At 41.8% G+C, this 23,471-nt stretch overlaps 1 protein-coding gene across 1 annotated transcript; it reads right to left on the reverse strand.

Annotated features, from left to right (window-relative positions):
• Window positions 1–2,161: 2,161 nt before the first annotated feature.
• Rat1 (5'-3' exoribonuclease 2 Rat1) lies at window positions 2,162–23,471 on the reverse strand. The gene is made up of 18 exons (XM_066741874.1): window positions 23,430–23,471; window positions 23,237–23,343; window positions 22,857–22,984; window positions 22,684–22,795; window positions 22,438–22,611; window positions 22,211–22,373; window positions 21,681–22,138; window positions 21,405–21,611; window positions 21,178–21,333; window positions 20,923–21,089; window positions 20,685–20,853; window positions 20,534–20,623; window positions 20,292–20,448; window positions 19,982–20,210; window positions 19,704–19,910; window positions 19,551–19,630; window positions 3,392–3,687; window positions 2,162–3,316 (listed from the first exon to the last, which is right to left on the reverse strand). Exons 2-18 carry the CDS (start codon window positions 23,309–23,311, stop codon window positions 3,251–3,253), a joined length of 2,934 nt encoding a protein of 977 aa, XP_066597971.1. The 5' UTR covers window positions 23,312–23,343; window positions 23,430–23,471; the 3' UTR covers window positions 2,162–3,250.

Genomic DNA, 23,471 nt, shown 5'->3' on the forward strand with positions numbered 1-23,471 from the left:
TTTATTTTTTTTTCACTCGCATCGTGCCAATGTATACTCGTCTACATCCACTTTACACCGCAAACTACCAAATATCAATTAAATTTAATACATCCTCCGCAATTATACATAGTCTTTGATCTCGTTTATTCAGAGGCAGGAACAAGGGTAGATTAGAAGAAACCTTAAAGTTGAACCGAAAAAGAGCTGAAGAGGAGGAAGAGAGATGAAAAATACAGCTGGACCACCTTCTTCCTCCTCTTCCGCTTCTTCTTCTTCTCCTAGGCGCACAAGAGCCCTCAGTACCTTCCACTCCACGATTCAACCACCCAACCAACTGCCTCCAGTTACATGCATCAAAGCTCCTTCTCCTCTCCTTTCTTCGTGCCAGCTCTCTCCCATATATAGCATATATAGCGATCGTGTAAGAGTTGCGCGTGCTCCTTGGTACCGCGCTGACATCAATTGGTCTCCACTCAAGGAGGCTGCTTAATTCTCGCGAAAAACATATCGACACGGATCCCTCTGCATCCCCAACAAATCCTATTGACCAGGCTTTAATTACTCCCTCGTCTTTGCATCCCGCTAATTTATTTACTATATATATATGTTTGCAAACTACGGGAAATTTTGCTTAATTTCATCCGAGTTCTCCAATTATCGCCAGTGTTATCGAGTCGGTAATTAGTTTGGGATTTTAATTGTTCGACGATGATTCGCCGGGATGAAAGCACAGGGCTAGTTGGAGGAGGTTCGAATGGCAAATTGTCGCGCATGTACCCGTATGAAATCGGAGTGAGCGCATTGCGCGCAAGCGACAGCTCGTACTCGATGAAGATGTAAGGGCTGCATTGTGTTCGGCACCGACAAGAGAGCTCGAGAATAAAGAGGGAGAGAGAGAGAGAGAGGGGGGGGGGGGGTTGGGGTGGAGGGTGGTACCAGAGACCGCAACTATTGACATGGGGTAGATCTCGGCGCGGATAGAGCTTTATTTCATCAAAGGGACAACGAGGTAGCCGAGATAACGCTGCATACTCTCTGTACTTGTGTATATATGTGTGGGATGCAGAGAGAGAGAGAGAGAGAGAGAGAGAGCACTTGGACAGAGAGTATGCCTGGCACGCATAACGTTCCCCTAATACGTTGATAATACCAAAGTGCAATAGCTCCCAATTAAACGCATAGCTCAGTGTCTATCCGGTTTACCGAATATCACCGAATCACGCAACGAATAGTTTTGGTCAAAGATTCGCGAGGAATCTATCCAATGAACGCACCGATGGCTAAAGCTATATATATGTATATATATATATATATATATATACATGTGTGTATATATGTATATAGGAGTGAAAACTATACGCTAAAGAATATTCGATAACAAAAAACGAGCAAAAGTACGTAGCATAATAGTTGATGCGGGCTATCGGAAGTATCGGCTTGGCTCATTGGCGCGAGATAGATTTTATGCGGGCTTTTATTCCACGCGCGATACGCAAATACCAGCGGATATCGCGCTTTCCAACGCTTTGATGAAATTTCTTTTTATACCTCGAGCTCGTTGCTCTTTGTTTCTCTTTTGACACGCGGGAAAAAGTAGCGGAGTGATAAATTGTTATTTGGGAAAAGATTCGTTGGGAGCGTAAATCACGCGTGTGATATTGGTAGTGAAGAGGAGGGAGGGGGGGGGGGGGTGAAAAGGAGATTTTGGTAGAGAAATCGAGCGGCTCCGTACGAGAATCAAGATTTCAGGGTGACGACGGAAAGGCCGGTGAGCAAAGGGTGGCGCAGGGCTGACGGGGTACGAGGTGGATAAAAAGAGGGAGAGGAGAGAGAACAGGAGAGCTGCTTGCTATTGTTTTCTCGAGTGGTACTCGCTGGTTCAATGCTCGCTCGCTCGCTCGCTCTCCGGTACCAGATGTGCGAAACCGCCTGGCTTCAACCCTGACCGGTGACACCGAACCATACTCGCTTCGCTATATATGCTATTTTCATCCCTTTACAAAATACCATTTGCTTCTTTCATTTTTTCAACATCAGTTCTGTACCTTCGTAGTCTTCCTTCAACCTCTCGCCAAATCAAACGAATATTTGTAAAAATTGAAAATCAATTGCTATAGATATGGGTTTGGGGAGGGAATTTTTAGAAGGAAGGATAAATAAAGGAGTATAAAATTTCCAGTAGAGAAATATTTCATTTCGTGTTCAATATTCAATTTGACATATTATCCCAGATTAAGATTGCAAAGCTTACATTATTTTGATTTTATCTCATTCTTATACAACTATTATTGTTATACCGAGTCTCAGATTTTAAGAAGAAGAATTTTTTGCTTCAGTCTTTAAATTAAGGGTTGTCGAGGTTCAAAGGGTTTTTGATTCGAGGTATTCTATTGCTAAAGGAGGATTACTTTGGCAATGATTGGTCAATAAAAATAAAGTAGTTTTAATCCTTATCGAAGCTTTTAATTGAGAGAATTGGAACTAAAAATTGTCAAAGATTTTCTTCTTCTTAAAAACCTCTCTACCTTGTTACTTTTACAGGTTTGCACTAGTGCGAATCTTAAACCCGGTATAATTAAAACAATTCTTACAACTAAATACTTAAATAACTTCACAGTATATTTAAACGCTCTTAACTGTCAACAGATTCTACAGAATTTCAATGATGTGAGAAGCATACACGCATCTACATTTAATATTCTAGTACATACTGTACGAATATGAAGATTTTGGTAAATAAAATCAATTTCAATAACTTCCATTTGTACAATTAATTGATGTCGGAATATAGAAATCTTATTTTGCGTTATAACCATTGCAAAGATATAAACTATAAACTACACATAACATTTACCTGACGAGTGCTAAAACTAACGTGGTGTGGATTATAAATACGTTAGGTTACTAAATATTAATATATTTGTCAACGTCCGTTTCAAATGATTCCAATCAACAGTTCAACATGAAAATTTTATGCCTTTCAAAACTACTGACAATTATCCTCTGTTTATCCATTTTCCAACAAATATTCTTTAATTGCTAAAGAACGGTACACCTAACCGTATATATAGTTGCTTTCGTCATAAACTATAATTAATAAACGCACAAGCGAATATTTCTTGCTAATTATAAAAAAAAAATTGATTATGACAAATGTTTTTCCTTGACCCCTAACTTATATCCATGATTATTACCAATGTATACCTTATACTATTTTAAACTCGCAATACTGAACTATGAGAAGTCGAGGATTGCAGTTGAAAAAAATTTACCTTCGCCAATTTCCACGATTGTGGCTCGATCCTCCTCCGTATCCTCCGCCAGAATTATAATTCTAATGGATAAAATTAGAAAATTCGATTAGTCTTCAGCTACACCAAATAGAAACAAATTATACAAAATTACCAACCCTTTGTTGCGAGGGATAACGATGGTTCTGATAGTTTCCACTACCATGACCCTTATTCTGTTGCTGTTGATAAGATTGATAATTATTCTGTTGATGCCGAGACTGATAATGAGACTGGTACCCTTGCTGTTGATGATGACCTTGCTGTTGACGGTGACCTTGCTGTTGACTGTAACCTTGCTGGCTAACGTAACCGGAAGCCCATGGTCCGAATCCATCGTTGGACGAATTCGAGCTTCCGGTACTATATCCCGAGTTGCTGCTGTGGGCTCCAGTATGATATCCGGTTTGATATCCTATTAACAAATTACAAACAGAAACATCAATAACCATCGCTAAATAAATTTTCAAAATTTTTAAAAGTCACGATCTTCAGTTTCTGCAGTGCGTGACACGATTAAAAGTTAACCGTTGATTTCTAATCGTTCCGCACATTTTATTGTTGATTGTAGTACAATATGATGAGGTGGGTGGGGGATGCAGCAGTGAGGATAATAAGAGAGAGAGAAGTAAAGTTGGTAGTAGGAGGGGGGGGGGGGGGGCTAGACGACAGCGTTAGGTGAATAGAAGCGTGGCGGCACGTGTTGGTCGCTCTCCCAATATAGCAGGAGAGGCACGTCGTCGTATTTGCTCGTAGCTGCCGAGAAACGTCATAATGGTGCTGGCAGTCCGATCTTAATAACGGATTTGAGAAAGGCCAATGCGTGTCGTGCACGCGTCTCGCTTCTCTCCACACGCCCCCGCCTCAACCTTCCACCACTTAGTTTTCATTATGATCGTCCTAACCAACCCCTATAACGCGCGTTATAAACAAACCTATCAAGGTCATCCCAATGTCGAATCAATTGGAATATTAGCAAAGGAGAGGGGCGAGGGAACGAAAGGAAAATTGGGAGCTGCCGCGCGCGCGTTGCGCCAGGAGAGAGCTCGAGGTTGCTGACAAAAGAACAAAACTGTGTTCCGCCCTCGCTCGTGTCTTTGATTACCGAGGAATATTTATAACTCGACTCGGAATTGCAAGATCACGCTCGACGAGAGTCAAGAGGAATTCGGTGATGGGAGGAGAGCCACTACACCGAGCCAAGCGTCGGTTCCGGGGGGGGGGGGGCTTTTATTGTTTCGCGCATTCTGCCGCCAGGAATTCAATGTTAATTGAGCCGATTAAAATCTACGGGTTTCGACATAGTTGTTTTTAAACGAGCGATCTGCTTTCCTCTTTCTCTCCGGCAACCATTGATTCGCGCGGCGCGTAGACGCCCAAGGGTGGTACAGTGTTTTAACGGGTGTTCCGTTAAACAGCAGTATTTTGTATGTGTGTGTGTGTGTGTGTGTGTGTGTGGGAGAAGAAGCATTCGCGTTTATTTGTACACTATGCTTCCTATGATGAGTATTGTATTATATTTTAATAAGTAAGTAGCTGGGACCAATGGCGAGGGTGCATTTATATGTGTGTGTGTGTGTGTGTATGTGTGTGTGAGACTAAGAAGCAATCGGTTTTTCTTGCTACGCGGAAAATCAGTATAAATAGTTGGACTCGTATAGAAATCAGAAACGAGTAGTGGTAACACTATATATACATATACATATACAGTATATAAGTATAGAAAGAAGATTAGGGATGGTAGGAAGGGTAGAAAGAAGAGACTGACTATCAGTGACGCATGATAATCGCATAGTTTGGTTCAATCGAGCTCGTAATGGGAGACAGCAAACAGCGTCAATATTATCAAGGGTCGCGAAGGGGTGGTCCCGTGGCTCGTATATATACCGGTTACCATCCCCCCTCCCTTTCCTCTCTACCCTCCCCCCACCCTCAGCTTCTGCGGTAACAATAACAGCCCCCGTGGATTTGGAGCAGGCCGCGCGCCTACCGAACCCCCGATAATCCTCGCGTTCTCTTCCGTAAAAGGGGGCTTTAACAGTTTACACGTCAGATCATCCCTCGTTATTGTTGCATTTATGATAATAGCGCAACGTTTCTCTCCTCTATCGCTCGGTGTAACCCTCTCCCTCCCTCCCCTCTTTTACCCTCTCGCTTCCACTTATTTTGCTGACTCGCGAGCAAAGCACGTGGACCACTCTTGTTCTTCTTACCCATCATTCATCCACCTGAAGCTCAACCCCATCCCAAACACGAGTATATACCTCGTCATTCTTTTTCATCAACCACCCATCAATCGAGATTTGTATATATATATATATATATATAGTAGAATACACAGGCCTCGCGTGCGAGTCGTATATACGCACTGCGGGAAAAACGATCAAACTTTTCGATAATTCCTCAGGTCAAAGTTCACGTTGACCGAAACCGCGCGAGAGTTTCGATTTTATCGGGAAAAAGACAGAGAATTTGTGTGTATGTGTGTGTGTGTGTGTGTGTGTGTGGGGGGGGGGAGATGGGGGCAGCTATCTCTCTTCCTGTTTCTCTCGGTATTGAATTGGATTGGATAGCCGCGTCAGCAATACAAACACTCGAAGCTTCGATGTGGGTCGGACTCTCTCGTTCCTGTTTCAAACTGAAATTACACTTTCCCGTCGACGTCTATACCCCGTCAAATACGATATAGTATATCTCGGCTTATTTTTTTTTCTCCAAATTCCAGTCACATATGTACATTGATATTGGTTTTTTATATTCGATATCCGGTTTGAGTGTACGAATGATTGTAATTTTGTGATAATTGTATAAATGCAATTTTTTTGTATTTGTCGAGAGTATTTGTCCGCGAATTAGAAAAGAGTTGACAGTATTGTTGATTGGTGCTTTTTTTAAGTGGCTGGTGTAATCGAGTATTTTTATTTGTCCTTGGTTTAGGTTTAAGTTCTTTCGGTAATCATCCAGTAGAGTTCTATTTATTCCTATAAAATTTTACCTCATCAAGCTTTATATAGCAGGACATATTTTTTTATCTCAAAATTTCAGTTACGTGTATACATTGATGTTGATATTTTATTCAATATCCTCTTTCAGTAAAATACGAATGATTGTAATTTCGTAATAATTGTATAAATGCATTTTTTTCTCTATAATAGAACAAAACTAGCAATATTATTACTTGGTAATTTTTTAAGAGATTGGTATAACGGAGTACTATTATTTGTCCTTGATTTAGATTTCAGCTTTTTAGATCATTTTCCAGTAAAGTTCTATTTATTCCTATAAAATTTTACCTCATAAAACTCGATATAACATGGCTTATTTTTTATCTCAAAATTTCAGTCACGCATGCACATTGGTATCGGTTTTTTATTCGATATCCGATTTGATAAAAAATAGGAATGATTCTAATTCCCTGATAATTGCATAATTGCAATTTTAAATTTATCGAGAGTATTTATCCGCGAATTAGAAAAGGGCCGGCGGTATTGTTGCTCGGTGCATTTCTTAAGAGGCTAGTGCAACCGAGTAACCCGAATGAAAAGCCAGCAGGCAGCAGGCAGTAACCGGCATTGCTGGTGAGGAGGAGACACTTGGTGCACGCTCTTGCTCGAGTGTATCCAAGCATAAGAAGAGAGCTGAGATGCTATACTATATAGTTGGGGAGGGAGATACGGGAGGACGCTTATTTAGCTTTACCTTTTACTTACACATGCTGTACAATGTTTACCTACACCCACCTAAGCATATAAGTCCAGCAGAACTTGCCCGAGAGGAATAATGTTTGCATAAGACGAAAGGATAGCTAGCGATTTCTATTACCAAGAGCGTGAGAGAAGAAGAAGAAGAAATGAAGAAAATATATACCCCCCCCCCCCCAATAACTATCAAAGACACGCATCGTTGGTGAGAAAGAAGAAACGAATGAACAACGATCGAAGAAACAGTGCCGAGGTGGATGTTATGTAAAAATATTACAAAAGAGGGTGAGCGAGGGAGAAGTAGAAGTGAAGAAAAATTAGCAGGAAGAAGATTATGTAAAAATCGAGATACAAATATAAGAAAATTGCGTGAACAAGGCAGAAGAACAAAGAGAAGAAATAAAGAAAATGGCTGAAAAGCTTTTCAAAAATCTCGTATCGCCAGCGAGGAAGGAAAAACGGGTGAACAACGATCGGAGAAACAGCGGCAGGGAGAATATGATGTAAAAAATGGGAGAAAACTTGCTCCCTCGATTTCAGCATCGCGCTTACTCGGCGGCTCAGCCCCAAACTTCATTCTTACAAAATGGCGTCGGTTGAAGTGGCACTCGCGGGATTTCCGAGCGCTTTGTTCTTTTTTAGTGGAAGCCGTAGAATTTGAGTTAAGTTAAAGGCGGATTTATCGTGCTGACATGTGTGCGAGGGATCAAGAAGCATTCTTCCATATAAGCCAGTTACACAATGACTCGATAAAAGCTTATTATATTCTCTCCTTTATCCTTTATCGCAACGAGTACGAGACTTCCGGAGCTTTGCCATTTGTTTGATTCAGTTTCCTTCTGGCAGGAAGAAGCACGCATAGAGGTCAGCCTCGCGTTTTTTCTTAGCTGCAAAATGTGGAAGGTCGTTGACGCTGGTAATGGAGAGGCTCCTAGTGAAACTAAACGAAACGAAACGAAACTGAAGGAAAGCAGCTTGAACTAGAGAGAGAGAGAGAGAGAGAGAGAGGGAGAGAGAGCAATAACGAGAGACGAGACGTTTATACTCCTTTCTCGATGTGATTCGCTCAAGAGGGAAATGCAAGGCAGCGTGCACGAGGGCGCTCTTGCTGTAGCTTTGGTGCTCACTCGCGCGCTTTTCTCTCCACTCCCTCCTCAACCCCTTTACTTTCCTCCTTGCCCTGCATATCAATCCACCAAAATTCATTTTCGTCCACGCGAGACGTTATCATTAATTGTAACGTATACTCTTTTGTATGCGTGTATCTTTATCTACTTTTATATGTACTTGCCGTCGAGACACTACTGTGTCTCTTTATATCTATTAAAATATAAAGTCTTTGGTTATACTATAGAGTGCTGTAGGGAAATATTGACCGAATTCCTCGGAACGTTTCTAGCTCCCGAATGGCATAAAAGAGCGTCCCAATATGCGAGACAATTCAATCTACGCGTTCCAGCAAGCTTTTCATGCTTTGCGTAGAAACCTGACACGAGCCAATTTCAGTTTCCCCAATTATCACATTTTCTACATTTAAATCTATCGATTCTACTAAATTGCTACATTAACGAGCTCGATTAATGATAAATGTTTTATACGATGAATTTGCATGGATGTACAGAAGTGGGAGTATTTGTAGAGGAGGCTGGGGGTTGCGGGAAACGCGGAAGTGCGCGCTATAGAGAGAGAGAGAGTAGTAGACAGAGGAAAATATGAAGAAGGATGGAGAGAAGTACTTGACCCTGCCTGGTTGCCGCATAGCCGATGCTGTGCCACCCTACTCCATCTAGCAACCTGTATTAATACAAATATTCGCTAGGTTAGCCACCGTCTAACCTCAAACTCGCTTTCTCCCTGTTGAAAATAAACCCGAAACTTTGAATCTCTAATTTTCGAACACTCCCTGCGCTTCGCGCGAAGCCCCTTTTATTCTTTCTCTTGTCAGTTATCCGCGAGCTTTCCTGTAGTCTTCGTTCTCTATTTTCTAATAAATCTTATTCCGTGGATGTGTACGTGCGTACAACGGAAGAATCAAGAACTGCGCAAGCTCACCTTTTCTTTCCCCCCTCTAGTCATTCGAACGAAGCGCGCATGCGCGCAAATGGAGGCGTTTACATAAACACTCGCACATCGACAGAGGGAGCCCTTTGAGAGGGCAAGCACAGGCTAGCTGGCTCGACTGGCGCTGACTGGCTTTGGCTTGGCTGCTATGTGTGTTGACTCTGCTGATCGTCGAGCTCCTAATTTATTTACAATTTCGCAAGGGGAACGCCGGATTGATTCCGGCCCCGCGTACATCTCGAGATCCAATATACGCCTCGCGCGCGCGAGACTCCACGGGAGTGAGGGGGGTTATTGCCAGGCTGGATGGCAGCACGTGCCCCTCCCGCGACCGAGGTCAATTTCATTGATATTCGGCTTAAAAGCGACCGTGATCAATCATTGTTTGCTTTATACATATTGGTCCACTGATTAAAATTACTGTCAAACTCTCGTTGCAAACTATAGCGTGTATATCATGAGAAATGCACGTAGGAGTCTCTGCGAGTCGCGAGACTCGTTTTCCTCAAATTTTCCTTTCGCTTTGAATATTGTTGTACAAGGAATATACGGGACAAGAAGGAGGCAGTAAAGGAAGGAGGATGAGAGAGGAAATGAGAAAGAATGCAAAAGAGAGCTATACCGGTATACTATATATATATATATATATAGAGGGGATAGGATAGCCGTGTCAGAAGCGACCAATAAATTTATCGAGCGGGTGTTGGCATGGAGACTGCCGGACAGAGCTCGGCTGGATAGTCCGGAGGGCGATGAGAGGGTACTCGAAAATCCTCGAGGAGCCCGTCACGGGGAAATTGGAGGGAGCCACCCGCCACCCGTCTCCCCTTACCCGCTACCAGCCACCGAGAACGCGCCACCGTCGCTGCTGCATCCACCGTTACCCCCCATCTCCCCCCTACTCTTCTCGTCACAGCGCCTCACACCGAGAACAACCAAAAGAGAAAGACGAAACAAGCCGGAGAGAAGGAGGAGCTATCGATTTCTCCCAATGATCCAATCAACGCTGCCACCGCGCACACCGTCTTCTTCTTCTTCTTCTTCCTCTTCCTCTTCCTTTTCCTTTTCCTCCTTCACCTTCAACGCGCGCTCACTTTCACGCTTCCCAAGCAAATCTCATCCCAATCACGCATCTCCAAAGATCCCCGTCCGAAAAATTCACTTCCGCACACGACTCCCCGCTAAAGCTATGCAGCTACACAGACACAGAGTTTTAACTCGAGCTCGCCACGAGCCATCTTTAATTCATTAGCGGCGTATTAATTATTCATCGATGACTACACAGTTTTGCAGACCCTCGCGCGTCTTTGCACGACTGCGTCTAGCGTCGATTCCTCGCTCGCAGCGACAGGCTTCAACGGCTCGTCGATTCCCGGTAAATCCCTCGGCAAAAAACTCAACCTTACATTTCTCGCGTTTGTATGTAAACACTGTGTCTCGAAACGATTCGACGGCCCCCCTCCATAATTGCTGGCACAGCCTTCGGATTTGTCTCCCTGCGCAGTTTTACGGCAACAAAACAACTGGCGTATCAGGATTATTATTTAGCCGACGGAAACTCCACTCGAGTCACTCGCCTGCTCTTTCGTTTTTTTCGTTCAAGACTCGATCCGACGGACAACGGGCTAGCGATCGGAGGGATAAAATATTCAGCGAGTAGGTTTCGTCGAAGCTGCTGCGGAGTAAGTCGAGCGTAGGTTTGATTAAAAACTCGGTGGAGGAGGGGGGGGGGGGGGGAGGGTACGCGCGGGAAGAGGTCGAAGTAGTCAGCAGAAGAGCGAAAGAGTAGTGCGCTCAACGTTGTAGGACTCTCCGCTGGAGAGGTTCGCCCCCTCTCGTTCTCTCATCCACCGGTCCGCTTAAAGCCCTATCCACTACTCATTTATCAAATAAATCAACACAGCTACTCGTGCTACACCTGTCGAGAGATTCGGAGCGGCTCGTGCCGTCCAAAAACAGACCACGACTTTCCCAGTCGATCCGCACAAACTAGCTAGACAATTTTTATCGATTTCTCAACGATAGGCGTTTGTCTCCACAGTGATCAATTAACAAGCTATAGTGCGAATCTCTTAGCCACAGCTGTAATAAGGAGAAATGGGTGACTGTAGGGGGCAATTAGGGTAGCAGGAATAAAACGAGAGTGCATCGAAAAATTCGGATGCACTCGGAAGCACGTACTCCATGCAGATGGAGAGGCATTCAGTCATGCTCCCAAGTTTCGATGGAGTCAAAGCGAAAGAACTCTCCCCCCCCCCCCCCCCCCATCACCCATAACTCTTCGCGTGTACGAGGCTCTCGCATAAGCGTGCGCGCGTTCCAACCAGCACGATAATTAATCGACCAGCTTGCCACCCGTACTCTTACATCCCGGGACCACGCGACGAGAGCCTCGACACATTTCTAGTATATTTACATACACCTCGCAATCCTCGATATACTCCAGCGGCCAATCCCGAAACTACTCGACCGGTAAGAGTTTACAAAGATGTGCCAATTGTTATCGAATCCACGAAAAGGAACAAAGTTGATTGCGAGAGAAGAGTCTCTCGCCGGAAGATCACGATTAGGTGCTATCGGTTTCTACTATACACGATCACTCGAAAACAAGAGGAAGCGACCACGCGGAGAATCGTGAAGAGCCAGAAGAAGAGTACTGGATGGGAGATATAGGTGCTGCTGGCTATCCAGTGTACAAGAGTTGAGAATACTTGCGCTCCTCGTTGGAGTAAACGAGATTGACTGTGTTCGAGCCGCGAAAACCAAGGACCCTCTCGAGGATTCGAAGAGAGTGCGTAATGGTGAAGGGGAAGGAGGGGGGAGGGGTGAGAGTGATAAAAGGAAAAATGAGACGGTATGTGACAAAGAGAGGGAGAGGGATGGACAAGGTATATATAAGGAAGAGGAGGAGGGGGGAGGATTGTACGGGGTACAAGTACACTGTGAGCAAGAGGAAAAGGATGGTCCTTGTGGCACGAGGATACCGGCAAGGAGTATCCTAGAACTGTCGAGGATCCTTCACTCCCATCGTACCTTCTTCCTCTCGGCCTCTTTCCCTCTTTCAACGAATCCACTCGCTGTATCTCTTTCTATCCCCGTAACCCCCTCCTGCCAGGCCCACTTCCGCTGCAAATATGCTCCACCTCCACATTCACCGTCACCTCCACCCATGAGAATCTCATCCGGCAAAGGGAACCATCGTCGCCTCCTTCACCGGAGAGCCATATCGGACCCCGTCCTCCTCTCTCTCTAGTCGGCAAGAGAGAGAGAGAGAGAGAGAGAGAGAATGCAAACGGGGATTCTGCTACACTCACCCCCTCCCCCCTACCCTTCTTCAGCAATCCACACACTTTGCACTCGGGGACTCCCTGCAGCTTTCCTCCACGCGAATTGTGAAATCAAGCAATTTTCGAGGAGCTATCCTATATATATATATATATATATATATAGTTACGCGAGTGTAGTCGTAGAATAGTCGAGTCAATCGCTCTCGGACACTGGAAAAAAAAGTCAAAGAAGATATATAGGTGCGACCCTTTGGCAATTGTTATCGAACGGTCGGAAGAAGCGTATCGATGACGGAATAAGGCAGGAAGCGGGTATTTTCAAGTGGATAGAGCGGTTCCATGCTTGGAATTCCGAGTAAGCACGAGGCCGGGCGTCGAGTTGTCGACGCGAGGAAACCGAATACCCCCTTGGACAAAGAAGAAGACCGGTGGTGGGCGCCGATCGAGAATCGCTCGAGGAATGACCCTTTCCTACAAGGACCGGTCAAAAGTCTCCGCACTGAAACCCGATATGACCTGGATGCTGAAATGCTTCGAGAAACGTACATATGTAACCAACGAGCGTTATTAGCGGACACTCTCCTACACTCCTATACGAAATTACAACACTCGACGATTGACGTCTGAAAGGAAAAGTTTACGGAAGTTGAGTGTCCGTCTGGATGACTGTGCAAGCTCAATGGGAGAAAGCTATGAAATTCGATCCAATATCCGATCAATGAACGACCCAACACCATTCTCTCTCTCTCTCTCTCTCTCTCTCTCTCTCTCTCTCTCTCTCTCTCTGGGATCCTCCTAAACCACTCTGCACTGATTCACAATAGTCAATCTGTAAAAGGATACACACACCTACACGCGTATTATATTTCTATACCTATGTACCAGAAGAGACAATCATAATTTCATTCTAATGAACTTTGAACTTTACTCTCTCGAGTACTATACTAGAAATCCTTTTTAAGCTTCTATAGGAAGCTCTATATATACCCGTCTGCGCTATAGTCAACGACCCTTAACTCCTTTATCTACCAGCCCAACAAAGGATTTACGCGGTTGCGCAGCTTCCAAAGAACATTGTGAAAAGTGTCGGCGTTTATCGAGTTGGGAGCAGTAGCACCTTCCAAAATCCGATTCCGAGGATAATCTCTAGAGCCCACGAAGCTTCCGCGTGGGAGAGGATACAATGCGAAGACCAGCCAAACCAAGAGGATGGATCCCGAGTGAAGCGCCGTCGAACGCGGAGGAAAAGAAAGAGACGCGATCCAGAAATAGGACGAAAAATGAATAGAGATTGAAAGGAGCGAGTTGAAGAGTGATTTTCAGCTACAATCGATGCGCACCCTACTTATCGTGGAAATGAGCCGGAAAACCGCATCCTCCGACCTCTCTTTCTATCTTCTATTTTTTTCCATGTTTTTTCTTCTATACACTCTACTCTCTGGTCCTACATATTATATAACCGATTTAGAATCTCGTGGCACGTGCAATTATCCGCGTTTCGTTTTTTATTCGATCCACTGGTGAAATTCCGCTGGAATCTCCTCGAGGTCCGAGCGAGAATCATTGGACTTGATTTTCATGAAAGCACACCAATTGACAAAATACGTGCTGTACAATGCTTGTGATCGTAACCTGCACGCACTCGTAGACTAAGAGAGACTTGTATAGGTACCTATATATACGCAGAGGAGAGAGGAGAGGAATCCTGTCGTCCTTTTTTTGAATTAATCTCATTCGACTGCCCCCTTTATGTTGCGAGGCACCCTCGCATCCTGCGATGAAGTTCCTCGTCGTTTTGTGGCCTCAAGGTTAATTGGAATGAAAGCGAGGTAGAAAGAAAAACGAACGAGCCGAGAAATACCGCGCGGTTTTGGTGCACTTCAAGACTGCTGACAAATATGACGAATTTGTTGAAATTTTTGAAATATTTTATTTACCGAGTATCTCGAAAAATTTAGCAAAGCTGGAAAGTTTATATTTAGAGAGTAATTTAGAGTAGAACATTTTTTAAATATTTTTTGAGTTATGTGAAAATATGTTTAAGGCTAAAAGTCTACGTAAATTGTTATATAGCTTTGTAAGAATTAATGATATTAAAAATATTTTTAAGGGTTTTCTTCTTAGAAATATATATGTGTTGCTATGCAATTTTCGAAAGACTATAAGTATTTACATATATATATAAATAAAAGTTGGTGTAAATTATGATAATTTTCTCTACCAAGCCTATTTTTCAACGTTCTATAGGTTAATAACAATGAAACAAATTTTATCGACAAAAACTTTTCCAGAAAATTATTAATTTAAAAATATTTCCACACTTGTGCCAATTTAGAATACAAATTCTGCTATTATTATCGCAAATACAAATAATAGTAATAAAAATATCAGCACTGGTCGGGGCGATTTCTAGCCGCAGGACAAGATTATTGTGAAAGAAAAGAGGAAGAGGGTCCAGTGGATATAATAGGAAGAGAAAATTAGAGACTCGAGAACAGGTGTACCAGCGGTTGATCTGACAAAACACGGTTCCCTTCATATCCCTGCGTACACCTCGGATATACGCACCATTTACCTTTATATAGGATGCTTCGGGCAAGAAATAGAAACGGGAGGGGGGTGGGGGTGGCTCATTCAACGGACAAGACCCAGATTTTTACAAGGAGAATGCTCGTTGAAATGTTTTCCTTTCTTTTCTCTTATATGTACGTGTGTATACAAAAAAACTCATCTATATATCCGTGTACCACGCACTTTTAACCAAGTCACGAGCATGTAATTCGAAACGACGTACCTCGATTAGAAAAGTCAACGCAAACAATTTTTTTACATCCTATATATATAACATTACACGTTAAATTGTACATACGCAAGCTCCATTCGACTTTGCTGGTAAATTGGAATTTAGGAAGCAGAGGAGGGGGACGAAGAAGAGCTTGGTTTAGCTTTAAGTAAAAGTCCAAACGAATCAATCCCCTTTGGATGTCGAAGGGTAGGACGGTCTATTAGCCACTAGAAATCGCACGCACCCCTCGATAGAAAATCTAGATTGTGCCGCATGAGGTCGATCGACTTGATAGAATTAAGCGCCATTTAGCGAGCCTTCTCTCTCTCTCTCTCTTTATATATATATATATATATGTATATATAGGCTGGACGTGAGAATATTTGCCTGACGAATTGTAATTGTAAAAAGGGGGGAGGGGGGATGGAAGAAAGTTTCGCGTATCTTTGACAGCAGCGAGCGAAGAGGCATCGAGGTACGTGTTCTTAAGCGACAGAGACCTCCACGCTAATGAGGCAGGGCGTAATTAGTGAGACTGTCTGTTGGTACATCGTCCGAAAGAGGGCGTATCCCTCTCGAGGAAGTCGAGCTCGAGCCAGCTTCGCGTCCCCCCTTCGTTCTTCTTCACGCGTCCTCGAATACCCTTCGCGACTTCTTACCATCATCCTCATCTCGAGAGAGAGAGAGAGAGAGAGAGAGAGAGAGAGAGACGCAAAGTTTGCTTTTCTGCAATTAACGCTGCTGCCAACTTTCTTATAATTAACTCATCATTAATACGCTCCCGCGAATCGTTACTTTGAAATCATCAGAAATCCAAGGAAACTACCAGAGAAAAGAGTAGAGTATCTCACGTTACACGCGGGAAAATTGATGAAATGCCGAGAAAATCTGTCGCGAAAATTAATCGATGGAAATAGAAAACGCCGGACGAACGACGTCCAATTACGTTTGGACTAGGGTGAACGCGGGTGATTGGTGGTGAATGGAAGTGAATTGGCTAGATGAGGGAAGAAGATAATTCGATGTATCGTGCGGCGCGAATTGTTGGAAGAGTCTCTAGATTAAGGGGGGGAGGGGGAGTCGATAAAAACTAAACTTGCGGCTGGCGCGATCTCCCGATGCGTTTCTCTCCGAGAGAACGAGAGAGAGAGAGAGAGAGAGAGATTATAACCCATAGAAAAACACCATGGGATCACATAGCCCAAAGGGCATATCGGTGAGGGGCGGATATGGCCTGTTTTCTATGGTGTGGGGCTGACGGGCGTCACCGCCAGCGCCGCGGCTAATTTCCTCGCCATTCAGCCGGTATTGTGCTGCAAATCGGCCATCCCGCCTTCGAAAACCCTAGTCCTACACCGCTTCCAGTAACCCCCCCCCCCCCCCTCTATACCATCGTACACACCACACACGAGTTTCCTAGCTTCGCCAGCCGCGGGCCATACCGGCCAATGTTTCCTCCACTCAAACACCGTATCAAAGCCAAACTATTAAGTACATCCGCAATGCGATTAGACCTATAAACAATCGATGATTCTTCTCCCCAAACTCTTCCATCACAGACAAACAACCTTTCTCTATGGCTCTACTATAGACAACGGAACATCACTAATGGATATAAAATACTGCAGGTAGTGTGTTTAATTAGAGTTTTTATTAGAAATAAGCGGAAAGAACGAACGAAAGTTTTTCTTTGGAACAATGAAGAATATATTTATCCAGATGCAACGATTGATTTTTTATACAAATGCTCTACATATTACAGTCTTTCTTCGATTTAAAATATTAAATCGTAGGATAAAATTCTGTGCGAGAAGCGAAAAATCGAGTGGAAGAGCAAGACTGACACGAGTACAAAGAATTACGAGAGAGTCCGCAGGAATTGTATTTTTGGTGAACACGGAACGGGGACGACTAATGGATGGATAATGATGCGTAATGGATACACTATAAAGGTATTACGGTAATGGCTCGCGCATCGGATACCAACGGCGGAGAAAATCCGGTAAATAGATGCTCTCCGCGCATCTCGAAGAATGCTAGAGTAGAGGAGAGAAGCAATTTGTAGCGGCAAACGAGAAAGCTCACTTTCACCGATCATCATCCTCCGGCAACTACAGCATCCTAAGATCGCTCCAAGCGTTATTTCGATGGACCGGTCAAATATTTCTTAAAAGCATCCACGTGCAAGAATTATATACTTTCCTTCGGCTACTATTTGTTTGGAAAAAAATGAGAAGGCGAAAAACGGGAGGGGGGGAGGGGGAGGGAGAAGCAGACGAGGATCTTGCAAATGAGTAAGTCGACTGGTCGAAGGCCTTCCTTGCGCCCAGTTTCTGTGCGGGACGCATCTCTGCTACTCTGCTGCTGCTACCGTTGCTCCTGCCGCTTTACGAGTGTTTGCAGTCCACTTGAAACCAGTCCTGAACGAGTTCGTGCGTCAGAGAGAGAGAGAGAGAGAGAGAGGTGGATGGAGGGAAAAAACGAGACGGCCAGTCATAGGAGACTACTCCCTGCTGCCGCGGCAGAGCAAGATGGAAATATTCTCTATGCGATCATCGCGTAAGCATCAACCTCCAACAGAACCCCCCCCCCCCCCCCTCCCCTTTGAATAATAGTTCAACCAAAAAAGAAAGAAATTCAGCGTAACAAATCAGTGATATTACCTCTATTTATTATTTCTAATAATCACTGTGAGATAATTGTGTAGATAATAAATTTTATCTTAGTAATTTTGTACAATTAAAGAGAGAGAGAGAATGGGTATTTTTTCAGTGTGAATTTGAAAGCAGGAACGAAAAGCAAATAAAAGAATTGTGGAATGGAGAGAGATGGTTGATACGCAGTCTAATTTATCTAACGAGGGAAAGTCACTGTAGAGCAGGCAGAGTAGATGGACAAGCGGCCCTCTGCATCCTCCTGGAATCCCCTCTGTACAACCTGCTCTTTTGCCACTAGCCAAGCTAAAGCACGTTTACTCACCGTGCAGACCTGCACCTTCTAAAAGACGACCCTCCTGCGTAAACTTGCATTCTTTCCACGAGAAACATCAAACATCCTTCATCATTCTTCTTTTTAGCAGTAGCTCTTATCCTATTTACATCTTTCTTCTTACTTTTATCTGCTCACTTTTATCGCTTTAGATCAATCTCGTTCAATCTTAACACTTTGCAGATTTTTCTCTCTTGTCTTTTAAATGTCTTCATTTGTTTTTAATGGAAAATCAAAATTTTATTCCAATTCTTCGCCCCTCCCTTCTTGAGTCAAGCGAACGAACGATATAAGCCGATTTGTTAGTTTGGCCTGTTGGGCCAAAAAGTAGAGTTCATCCTTGTTATTTTGATCGTGGGGCTCGTTGTCCAGTTTTGGTCTGCGCGTGACATTTACGCCCCCTCGGTAAATCAATCGCACCCAGCTCTGCCAGGCTAGGAAATGTTTTGTTTTTATGCTTATAGATGGTCATTCAGGGTATACATAAAATCTGACACAAATAACGGATTAAATCCCTAAATCATGCAGCTGACCGCTTTCTACGGTAATTTTCATTATTGGTCGATCATTCTTAGTTCTGACAAAGCTCTGTCTTTCTTCTTCGAACATTTACCATAGCATCTTTCATCAGCTACTGTTCTTTTTTTTAGTGGATTATTTTTGTCATTATTACAATAAGACATTCTCACAATTTGCTTTTAGTTCCAAGCGACAAAGATTTAAAATAATGAAAGAAAATAAAGAAGGATAGGTTTATTTTTGTATTTGAATACGTGCATCGGGTTTCGAGTAAAGCTAAAGGGTGAAGAGCGTATGAGAAAGAAAGAAAATAATGGAAAAGAGTAAGAGTAGTGTGTTTGTGTGTGTGTGAGAGAGAGAACTATTGGCGATGGGTATATAAGGGTAGACGCGACGCACATCCACTAATTGGATAATTACGGAGTGCGCTGCGTTTGTTTTATAATTGGGCAAAGCCGGAAAACTTGACTAACGGTGCCTCGACGTGCCAAACAACGAAACGGCCGAAGTCACGTTCTACGTGACGAACTACCCTTCCAGCTAATACAAGCCAACCCATCCCATCCCCAGCTAGACTGTGCAGGCTGGCTTCGTTACCCCTGAGTCAGCGCCGCCCCTCAACCTCGTCCCATCCACCTACCCTACTATCTGCACGATCCCCCCACCAAAGCGCAACGACAATCTCTAGGAGAATCGATTTCCTTCTTCCTTCTCCTTCAATCTCACGATTTTTCAATTGTCCATTTGCCAATCACCAATCATCAAATTGTGGAACAAGATATTCAGTTTCAGCCAAGTATCACAGGGATTATAGTGATTAATATGATCTCGTTGGAATTTATCATCACTGTTTAAAGTTACCGTGTGTAATTTGCTATTTGACTCCAAATTGACCCAATGTTAATACAGTATAAAAATACTTAATATGTACACTTACCTCTTGGTTGATGAAAATTTTGAGGTGGTGGAACAAAACCGTACATTCCTGATGCTCGATTGTTGGTCTTTATATGATGTCTGATTTTTAGAAAAGATAATATAACATTAGAAAAATAATTTTCTTAAACAATTCAGTTTCAAATTTAATTACCCTAAAGTTCTATGCCCAGAGTCGCTCAATCTCCCAACAGTATTAGATGGTGTAAAACCAATCTGTGGTCTCCATTGATTACCATTGTTACGATTCATTTGCTCAAAATCTTGAGGTTTCAAAACTTTTTGTGGATCTATTACTCCCTTCAACCTTTTGGCGGGGAATATATAATCTTTGTGAAAGGCAGGATCTCGAAAGCGAATACTGTAAAGTTTTTATCAAATTAAATCTGTATAACTGCACAATTTATTTCAAAATGTTTCTAAAATAAGTACCAATAAACTTGATTGTTCCTAATTGGCAGTCCGTTAGTTGGTGAGGGTAATGTCGCTCCTTCACCCACACAGTCATCTGACAATAATACGACACCTCTCATTCCGTCTACAGAAATTTCAGTTTCAGCATTGAATTCAACCTTATTTGCATAGAGTCCGCTTATAAAATCGTAGCCGCTATTAGCTGGTCCAACGTATAAACGATCATCTCCACGAATATTACGCTTCTCTTAAATAAATAGCACATAATATAATAAATACTGATTCTATACTGATTTGCAAATTGAGCATTAAGAAAAGATAATCTCACTTTCAGCTTCCGTCAAGCAGTCATAATATGGTGCTAAAGCTTTGAATAAACGCTTTTCATCGACGAATGGCAATAATGCAACACCTTGCCAGGCAAACTTTTTTCCATTAAGATCTATTTTAAAATCAATAGGGTAAAAATCAATAATGGAGGATTTCTGAAACGAAAGGGATATATTAATTTACAAACAGATCTTAAAAAGAAAGTTAAAAATGTGGGTTTGTATAAATTATTACACATACCGGATCACTCATTAATCGTGCCCATGGTTCTGGAACATGTTTGCTACTCGCTGCTGGAAACACACCCATCAGCTGTTCCAATGGACGAATCTGGGAAACATTCAACATACCGATTAACCCAATCTTATTTTTGTTTGAAATAATTACTCACTGGGACTGTTTCTTTATCAAATTCTGTTGAAAGACCTCCAATATTAATAAAGTCACTAGCAAAAGGTGCATAGTGATAGGGGAAGTACCATCTCCAGGATGCGCAGCCTTGATAATAATATCGCAAGACCCAACATAAGCCTCGTACATATTGCAATGCAACATTGTTTCTAATAAAGAAACAAATGTGATTACACAATTTAAAATATATAATTATCAGTAGTTAGTTCTTATTTTACCTAAATACAAGATTATCCGCCGATACGTCAAATTTCGATTCGTAATATCGATCCTTAAATCCATCCTCCCATAGTCTAACTTCATCGTGTGCTTGATCATCATCTGACTCTTCTGATGTTTCTTCGTGTTTTCTTTTTTTCCCAGTATTCTGTGTATCCTGAGAATTCTATGGTAATACAGAATGAAAACTTTGTTAAAATAATAATTATTCAATCACGGTGAAAAGTAATAAAGTAATTAGAACAGTTAAAAACCTCAGGGCGCAGCATAGCTTCCAAAGCACTGTTATTACTATTAGCTTCTCCCGAAGATTCGTCATTAGAAGAGCTACTGAAATTTCTAGATTGCATGCGCATTTGGTAGGCTTCATACCGTGCATTTTGTACGGGTTTCACAGCTTGACCTAAAGGCTAAATCATTATCCCCTGTTATTATCAACGGTTAATGAACTCTCCTTAATTCATTGTATTATTTTACTTACATTTGGTGCAAATTGACCAGTGGGTATCCAGTTTGGCTTGAAATTACTAATAGCTTCCAGCCTTCTTTTTTTATTTTTTTCTCGTTGTTTAAAAGCAAGTTCATTCTGCTGTCGCTTTTTAAAAATCTCATCTTCCACATCTCCTAATTCGGATAAGATCAGTTGTACTCTATCTAAATTAACATCTCCGCTATCGGTTAAAAATCCCTAAAACATGAGATAGTTTTAATTTATTTAAAATTCTATGACTGAACTCTTAATTTCTATGTAACTTACCCCTGTTTTATACACAGTCTTCTTATATAGGTTTACGAGTCTGTCAATCGCGCCTTCTCGTATTTCTAATGAAGGTAAATGTGGTAAGAAATCATTCCCCACAAAAAAGCACATAAACACCCAATCGTCGACCGCACGTTCGAAATCATATTTAAAGGGTAAGCCTGGCATTTGTAACTCCCTTTCTAAATATTCTCTAAGAACATTCAGACGAACAAATATAAATTGACATTCTGAACCAAAGATATTTTCTTCCTTTTGGCTAGGTTCTGATCCAGTGCAATCTTGCATTTCATGTCCTATCTGTCCACAAATGTCACATGGTCTTGGTTTATTAGGTTTAAACTCTTCACGAATAATTGTAAAATTGGGTTCGTGTGTTGCTAATCCTAACATTATTAAATCTGCATCAGCTCCGCATAAAACATGTTGCGTATTAGGATCATGATCAGGTTGCGCTATTAAAAATGATATTTTTAATTAACATATGTTATATAAAATTTAATTTCAATGTTGAAATTTTCTACTACCTCTTTGACGACGTATATAATCCATAATTTTATGTTCTCCTTCACCAGGCACATTAGCATCGCTGAGTATTACCTTTATATTCTTCCAACCTGGATCATTATTTAAACGTTGATGAATATAATAGTGTAAGCATTTAGACAATCTAGCCATAAACGGTGTTCCCTACAAATAGATTTATTTTATATATACTCTACTCAGGTAAATAATGCTTAAAACTTTATTATACCGGAGTAATACAATTGCTGTCAAAATGTTCTTCTTTTGGTTTTTCAGGTGGTACATTAATTCCCTTTGATGCTAAGTCAGAACGGACTCTTTCTACTTCAATGATTTTTTCACTTGTTTCCTTAGAAGCACGAAATCTTCTAGATCTCTGTTGATTCATCTTTGCTCTTGGGGCCTATATAAAACAACATTAAAAAGGAAATCCCAAATAAAAAGACTTTTCTTTATTATTTACAGCTTTACTTACAACTCCATCAATTGCCATGTAAAGTAATTTTCTTGGTCTAACAATGGCAAACAGTCTATCAATACATTCAAAAATAGCTTCCATCATTTCATCTTCATTTTTTGGAGCAGGCCTGTTATTTGCAATAAATGTTATAAAATTGTAATGATTAATAAGTGTATTATAATACTCACTTATCCTCAGGATGTGTACAAGGATGTATGATACCATTCATATCAAGATATAAATTATCAAATTCAACTCCATTTGGATTAGGATCAGCTGAATTTATTGGAATTCTCACACCATCTATTGTTACAGCCTTTAAGCAAAACAATGCATAAAAAATTGTTACAATGAGAAAAAACCTCCATCTAACATAAATAACAGATTGTTTTATCAAACTAAAATCAATACTTATATTTTATATTTAAAATGTTTGAAAAACGTCAATATTAATTGTAGAAATAAATGAGTTATTCTCGTGTATGTAATTAAATAAAATGAAGATATTCCTCTCATATACACAATTATCAAAATGTATACAAAAATGGAATAAAAAATAATAACCTACCTTTTGCTCTATGCATTCAACTATTACGGAGGGATATTTTCGGCTAAGCCACCGGAAAAATGCTGGTACACCCATGATTGCTCAGAAATGTTAAAGTTAATATTTTGCTAAAAAAAAAAAAACAGAGTTTTGAAGAGTTAAAGTAATATAATACGAAAACTTTTAATAATTCGAGTGTTACAAATATCCTAACCTACACCCCCAACCCATGAACCCAATGGCCAAATTGGCCCCA

The sequence above is a fragment of the Prorops nasuta genome, unplaced genomic scaffold (genome assembly GCF_024137725.1).
Source record: "Prorops nasuta isolate Cenicafe-Biocafe unplaced genomic scaffold, Cenicafe_Pnas_1.2 PNAS00027, whole genome shotgun sequence".
Lineage (NCBI taxonomy): Eukaryota > Metazoa > Arthropoda > Insecta > Hymenoptera > Bethylidae > Prorops > Prorops nasuta.

What these genes read in the sequence shown, in the direction of transcription:
- Rat1 (XM_066741874.1), bottom strand. Translation starts at nt 23,311, where the DNA reads ATGGGTGTACCAGCATTTTTCCGGTGGCTTAGCCGAAAATATCCCTCC. An exon ending in TGTACACATCCTGAGGATAA is followed by an intron (nt 22,796 to 22,856) that starts GTGAGTATTATA and finishes TGCAAATAACAG; the next exon opens with GCCTGCTCCAAAAAATGAAG. An exon ending in ACAGCAATTGTATTACTCCG is followed by an intron (nt 22,374 to 22,437) that starts GTATAATAAAGT and finishes ATCTATTTGTAG; the next exon opens with GGAACACCGTTTATGGCTAG.